The 8,166-nt window shown below is 37.1% G+C and overlaps 1 protein-coding gene across 1 annotated transcript in view; it reads right to left on the reverse strand.

The window, feature by feature from the left end:
* LOC137618356 (uncharacterized) overlaps positions 1 to 2,056 on the reverse strand; it is a 58,581-nt gene extending 56,525 nt beyond the window's left edge. Inside the window, exons 1-2 of the mRNA XM_068348523.1 lie at positions 1,903 to 2,056; positions 765 to 1,312 (exon numbers count right to left, since the gene is read on the reverse strand). Coding sequence (XP_068204624.1) covers positions 765 to 1,312; positions 1,903 to 2,056 — 702 coding nt within the window. The remainder of the gene's footprint in view (positions 1 to 764; positions 1,313 to 1,902) is intronic.
* Positions 2,057 to 8,166: the final 6,110 nt, after the last annotated feature.

Genomic DNA, 8,166 nt, shown 5'->3' on the forward strand with positions numbered 1-8,166 from the left:
TACACTTTCTGTCTCAGGGATCCTATTAGTGCAGTTCTCAACCTGACACCTGCATAAGTCACTACAAGGAAGATTCATTTTGCTGCATGAGCAAGCACCCTGTCACCTACCTTTCTAGCACTTGCAGTTCACAGTTTTTAGTACACTAGGGGGAGCTGGGTCATCAGCCATCCATTCAAAGACAAGGGTGTCACCAGTAATTTTCCAGCCATGACCATTGTGAGATGGAGCATGCATGATTGGCTGAAGGGACCTACAGTGAATTGCTGCCTGATAGTTTGCCCCTTTTTACATGATGCAGCAGACAATCTTGGTTTGGAGGCAGCATCCGAGAGTCTGATTTTCATGTCAGCCGGAACATGTTGTATCTTGCAACATTTACTTCCGAGCATTCTTTCTGACCATACAAACATGGGCAAGATGGAAGCTGATGCTTCCCATTCTGTTCCCAACTCTGCAAACATATTGACATATTCAACAGTTTTGTTGAATATGTCAAGGGGTTTCACCTTTCCCTTCCCTTTGAATGCACTAACCAAGTCGCACCCAGTAAAAACATGCATACCAAGAAGAGCTCGACATTTTTCTGCCCCAAGTTTCTCAGCCAGTTTGGGAATGCAGATAATTCGTCGCTTGTCCCCAGCACCAGTTTGAAATAGCAAATCAGCAGGGATTTCCTGAGCTAGTGCTAGGGATATCATAAAAACATCGGTATCTGGACTACTTATTATAACTGTTGAGATGTTTCTAGCAGCATGACTTGCATGCAACAGTAATCTCGTATCAGCCTCTTCATGGTCACAGAAGAGGTCAGACACTTCAATGATCATAATTTTACCATCAACTGTAGCTATAGAGTGACACTTTTCTCCATGTGAGACAACCAATGCAATAGGTCCAAAAACCTGGGGCTTACATTTCACCCATGTTTCATAAAGAAACTCCATGAGGTTTTCTTTATTCGACCCCTCAGCCAAGAACTTTTTAAACTGTTTTGAGGTCTTTTGGTCAGGCCTAGTGATTTTGACCAATTGAGCCCCACTGGCTGCTCTGCGACCTCGCTCACAGTTTTTTATACTGTGTGTTGGATAGCGATCACACACAAAGTCGACCCTTTGGCAGCCATACTGGTTACCTAACCTGATAAGGTTAACCAAAAGCTTGTCTGCAAACATCCCAAATGTAGCTGGAATGTTTTGTGCCTGCTGAATAAATGCCATTCCATCAATCACCAAAGCAAACCCTGGAGGTATGTCCTCTATATTCACACACTCAGCCTGACCCTCCAACTTCTTCATCAACTTTGCTTTATCTGTTTTAGTAATGGTACCATTGCCAGTTGCCAAAGTCAAAGGTACAGGTGTCAATGATTACGCCAAGAGTTTCTTTAAATCTACTTCCCTACTCCTGCCAATAATCAGGAGGCGATTAAACATGTCATTAGTGGCTTTGAGTAGCACTGTTTCAGACTCGAATTTAACCTTTGATGTTTTTGCAACTGTGGCAAAGGTTTTCAATTTCTTTGATTTGATTGCCTCAAATAGTTTCTCATGCTCTGATTTCAATCTGGACTCTTCAAATTCTTTGATAGCATCAGCCCCTTTCCCATAATCATTTCAAGGTCGGACCTCACATTAGATGGAGCTACAGTGCCGGAGCAAATGTTAATTTGGTCCTCCCCTGAATACTCAAATGGATTAACCATTGAGTTTATGGTTGACATTATACTCCTAACTGCTGTCTCATCATGTTTTATTCGAGTTTCATCCAGGTTTTTCCGTCCCCTTTCTGTTTCTCCCTTCCCAGCCATATTTTCACATTCCTTAGCAATTGCTGCCTGCTGATGGTGACTTAATAGGCACCTGTTCACAGCACCCTTATCTAGGGTCTAGCCTTTCATACCCCCCTTATTTTTCGAATCCCTATTCACGGTCTGCTCAATTGCCATATCACAGACAACTGCATAAAATCCATATCTGTCCTGCCTCTGGACAACAAAGTTCCCCTCCTTAAATTGTTGGTCAATTTCAGGGTGCGTATCAACAAGGCTTGCCATCTCTGAAATATATGCAGGTAAATATCGGGCATAGTTCACTCTGTCATAAGCAAAGTACCATGGAAGGATTTTTTTTCAGTGTAGCTAGGTGCAGCTCCCAATTACCCTCCCTGGTGGCTCTCAGAAGACAAAGGAGATTTTATACCATGTCAAGGTATGATGACCAGTAATCAAAGGTTGGTTTCTCTGACCTTTCTTTTTCAACAAAGGCATTATACGAGTCAATTACACCCTTGAATTTATCCTGGTTCATGATATCATACAGTTGGGCTGTAGGCCCAGAATTCAACAACTCTTCTGACACCTTTGAGACAGTTAACAGTTCATCTGGACTGCATGACTCTGTGAATGACCTCAACCTCAAGCGGCTAAGGGCTTCAAACATTAACTTGTGGGCTCTCACACTACGGTTGTAGTGATGTCCACTAAGTATGCCACCAACAGATCCCTGTGCAACAACTTCAGCTTCTATGAGGATATCTTCGAGACCAGAATTTTGAAACCTCTTTCCAAATGTAGCCATGTATGCCATGGTTGTGTGAAAGTCCCCCAGCCGGACCACTAACCTTTCTTTAAATGTATCATCTTGCCACCGGATTTTCTGTGCTTTGGCATATATAGCCTGGTCAAAGACCAAAGCAATATGCTCGAGTTCCACTCATAAGCAATGCCAATGCTCTGCTTCAGAATTGTATACACAGTGTCCATGTTAGTTGGACTTGCATCTATAACTGGGAGGTTTCCCAGTTTGGTAACTGGTGCTCATGAAGTTCTGAGTAAATGCTCTGCTTCAGAATTGTATACACAGTGGCCATGTTAGTTGGACTTGCATCTATAACTGGGAGGTATCCCAGTTTGGTAACTGGTGGAAGCTCATGAAGTTCTGAGTAAAGCTGGGTATTAAACCCAGTCCAGCCAGGGAGGGGCTTTTCACTCTCAGTAAATTTGCTAATGCAATAAGCAGAGTCAAGAACATTTGCTTGCTGAAGCTGTTGTGACCTAGCATCAAGCATGCTGTTTTCACCAGTTTGAGGTGATGGGCCAACTCGTCTTTTCTTGTGGTAAATCTCTATTACATTAAGGGGTGCATCTATGGCACGCTTCCTGCTTCTTTTACGTTTCAATGCAGCAGGTTGCACAGTATCTGAGGTTGTTGGTTGCACATTATCAAGTCCTGGCCCAGAAATTTGATGAAGAAGACCATTAGTATTATGAGTAGTCCCACCCCCAGTCACTGTTTCTTCCCTGAAATCATTATTGTCCCAGACAATGGTGGTATGCACCCCTTTGGCAAAGCCCTCTGGCACAAGACTTATCGGTCCAGTTGTCTGTTTGCCAGTGCTGTATCATATTTCGAGCACTGTAGTATGGCTCGATGAATGCCCCAAACCATTGAGAATACCAATAATATTTGATGACCCAGTCATATGCCGCATATTCATCCCAAGAGCAACATGCTTTGGCATTGGCCTTTTCCCCTTTGATGCTAAGTTCACAAGGTCTTGCGCAATAGAGAGAAGCTTTCGTTTGTTATCATCAGTAGTTGCCACATACTTTCCCAACTCAACCTCATCTGAAACTCCAGTAGCCCAAGCAAGGAAATTGAACAATTTTGGAGGAATTAATGTTTCAGCACTATGACTTTTAATATCACTTGCAGTAGGTGGCCAAACATCATTCAGACCAGGAATGTCAGCAATGACATTTTTCAAAACCAAACCAGACATGTACAGCATATAGCGATCTATATCAAAATGATTACTTTCATTACTTTCCAATCCATCATCCGGATCTTCCTCAGATGATGCTGAGGTAGAAGAACCCAAGTTATCTACAAGAACACACTTATTTTCTTCAGCACAAACTATCTCAGAGTCATTGCGCTTTGAAGGCCTTATAAACTGAAGTGAAGGATACTTTCTAAGTAACTTGTTTTTCAAGAAAGCAGTTTTTATCTCAATAGAGCCATTAGTGTTTTCTAAGTTTGTCAAAGTCTTCACATAGAGGTCTTTTAGTTTTGTCATTCGTAGCACCTCCTATTTCTTTATGATGCGATCTTTTACCACAGTTCTACAGAATTCATGGAAGGCTTGAGTCTCAGGTGAAGAGTGACTTGTCTTGATGTCCTTATTATCGTCTCTTGTCATGAACGAAACATATTTCTCGTAGCATGACTGATGGTAACGCACTTCCAGGGCAACACAAGCCTGCTCTCGGCCAGCCAGTTCTTTGAGTATGGACTCATCATTTAAGGCTTTGGCAGCTCGTAAAAGTAGCCCACCTGAAATAAATATTGTTTGATTAAGAAAAATGTACGGCAAGGTAAGGTAATATGGCCACTCATGGAATATGGCCACATTTTCTCCTTCAGAAAGTGTTGCACAGTTCCATCATATGAAAGGTACTACACACTGTTCCAGTACCACATACGACATCCTAGCCAAATTGTAGTAAAATTTTCACAATAATAAAATTATACATGTAAAAATATTCCATGATTGGTTAAGTTAACCAGATGATGTCAAAATGTCATACAGGTAATCAAATCGACTAATGATAGCAATATGCCCAATGTCACTCGGTTACTGATGCTGTACAATATTGCAGCCAAAACAAACAGGCCTGCATTTACCACTGGCATTTACATGTATTACCCTCGATATTTACCATTAGCATTCACATCAGTGTATGTGTAGTCTACTAGGTAGTATCATGGTTCCTGTGATAAAAAATATAAACAGTACTAAAAGGAACTTTACCTGATTCATATTCACAATTGGACAACCGTTCCTTTTTTCGAGTACGAGTGTGAAGGTCTTTTATATACTGCTCCCTTTTACAACTGATACACTGCTCAGGAAGCACATAGGGGTTTCTTCAACTAGCTTGACTAGTGGATGGCAGAGTTGGCTGCTGATGATCTGCAGAGCATGTTTGCGATGATGACCCACTAATTAGGCTTAGCCGGGCACTTTTACGAGGTGGTGTTCCAAGAAGATCATCTGGATTAGTGCCTTTACGTTTAGAACAGCGGACAATGGCCCTTTCGATCCTTTGTTTGTCTGTAAACCTTCGGTAACATTCTTCATGGTACCCAAGGTGGTCTAAATCTAAAGTTTTTTCAAAAGTTTCAGACAGTTTCTCTGCTACCTCACGTTGAATACCATCTAAATGTTTCCAATTTCTATTACACTCCTTGATTTTTTACATACATTGATCAGAAATGGGTAAAACATCACTTTCTTCTTCCAACACACAGTGAATACAGCAAGTCCTGGGGGCTGCCATGTTGGAAATCTAAGCGATTTGATTGGTTAATTTGCTGTTAGCCATCTACTGTCAAAAATAGGAACTACAGAACAATAGTATGGCCACCTATTAGCCACCAACTTAACTACAAATAATTTTTGATTAAAATGGCTAATTAAAATTTTAGGAGCAACCATATTTGTGGGAACTTGTTGCATAATGCCTGAGAATGACTTTCTCTATGATAAAAAAATGTAATGAAGTTGCCCCATGAAAGTGGCCACGAAGTGACAAGATACAGCTTATGCCCCATGGCCTATATATATATATATATATATATATATATATATATATATATATATATATATATATATAATATATATATATATATATATATATACATATATATATATATATATATATATATATATATATATATATATATATATATATATATATATATATATATATATATATATATATATATATATATATATATATTTGGGCACCTTAAATTTTCTGTTATTCTAGAAGAATTTGCAAAAGTTAAATGATTGGAAGGAAATTTGTAATTTCATATATCTAATCAATTATTATTATTATTATTATTATTATTATTATTATTATTATTATTATTATTATTATTATCATTATTATTATTATTATTATTATATGCTAAGCTACATCCCTAGAAGGAAAAGCAAGATGCTATAAGCCCAGGGTCCCCAACAAGGAAAGTAGCCCAGTGAGGAGAGGAAATAAGGAAAATCAAATATTTTAAGAACCGTAACATTTAAATAAATATTTCTTATATAAACTATGAAAATAAAAAAAACAAGAGGAAGAGTAATGAGATAGAATAGTGTACTCGAGTGTACCCTCAAGCAAGAGAACTCTAACCCAAGACAGTGGTAGACCATGGTACAGAGGCTATAGCATTACCCAGGACTAGAGAACAATGGTTTGATTTTGGAGTGCCCTTCTCCTAGATGAGCTGCTTAACATAGCTAAAGAATCTCTTCTACCCTTAGCAAGAGGAAAGTAGCCACTGTTAAATTTCAGTGCAGTAGTTAACCCCTTGGGTGAAAACAGAATTGTTTGGTAATCTCAGTGTTGTCAGGTGTATGAGGACAGAAGAGAATTTTTAAAGAATAGGCCAAATTATTTGTTGTATGTGTGGGCAAAGGGAAGGAACTGTAACCCGAGAGAGGGATTCAATGTAATCTGTGTGGCCAGTCAAAGGACCCCATAACTGTCTAGCGGTAGTATCTCAACATTATATCAATGACTTGATATAATTAAAACGAATCATATGTATGGAGATATATCTAAGGATGAGTAGATTTTGAATTTCATATTTAAAAACTAACAGTGGTTTTAAACGAGGTGAGAAACTAATGAGTTCGATGAGGGTAATATTGTAAGTTTCAAAAAGGAGTAATTTTGTCAAGCTAATCAACAATAGGTCTATTTAGTATGCAGAAAGACATGCGTGACCTGGATTATATTATGACATAAAGATTAAATTAGGACTGCATTAATCCTTTGTTTGGGTGTATAGGGCAAGTGAATGGACTCTACAAGAATCCAAACCCAATCGAGTTAAAATAAAGACTCAGGATACTGTTATTAAGCGAGGACGTGAAACTTGTTAGTAAAAATAGAAACTACTGGAGCCGCAGTCAAAGATTGATAAAGATGCCAGTAGGACAAGAGAAAGAGAACTTGCATTAGAAATCTGCCTAATTAGTATTATGTTTTTTAGTTTATATTTGGGGTAAGCATTAATATTCTTCTATATGTTATCTTATCAAAACATAATAATTTAGCTTTCTTGAAATTCTAGCAAATTAGGTGATTATTCAGTTAATTGATATTTAAAAGCTTTATGTAATATAAACACATTCTATCATTTTCCTTGTAATTTACAAGAAAATCGGATGATTTTAGATACTATGTAACAAATTTACTAGATTAATCTTGATTAAATATTGTACTGATAATGAGGAAGGACAAGCCTCTCATCACTGACTACCAGCGATCCTGTGGATCTTGTGACGTCACGGGGAATTAGCACTGATTCTGTCTGGCAGACCTGTTCAAAGTGGGTCCTGGTCATAACCCAAGAACGTATATCATTAACGAGATCTAAAGATTTGTCTATAACTCTAATATGTTGTTTCCATGCATTTTCATTGAACAATACCTTAGTTTTACTCATATTCCTTTTCTGTCGTAAAGTTTTGCTTTCTTTATTCAAATCTTCTATCATCTTTTGTAATTCCTCCCATGAATCCATAAGTAAGTGCACAACTGTGTCATATGCAAGTCTCAAGTTGTTAAGATATTCCCAATTAATATTAATTCTTTCAATTTCTCTATCTAAATTCTGAAAAAAAAAAAAATCTTCTTCTACGCCTCCTTTGATCTATTTATAAGAGATGAGATTTCTCTGTCTAATTCCTTTTTCAATCAGAATTTTGTCACATCGTTATCAACTGATTGCTGTACTTCCTGTATGGATATTTTCAAGAGATTTAACATAAGACTCATGTATTCCTTGTCTTTGAAGATCTTTACACACACAAACACATAAACATATATATATATATATATATATATATATATATATATATATATATATATATATATATATATATATATATATATATATATATATATATATATATATATATATCTATTTCTCTCTCTTTCTATATATATATATATATATATATATATATATATATATATATATATATATATATATATATATATATATATATATATATATATATATATATATATATATATATATATATATATATATATATATATCGAATGCCAAGTAACAAACTACC

This window comes from Palaemon carinicauda, chromosome 24, assembly GCF_036898095.1.
Source record: "Palaemon carinicauda isolate YSFRI2023 chromosome 24, ASM3689809v2, whole genome shotgun sequence".
NCBI classification, from domain to species: Eukaryota; Metazoa; Arthropoda; class Malacostraca; order Decapoda; family Palaemonidae; genus Palaemon; species Palaemon carinicauda.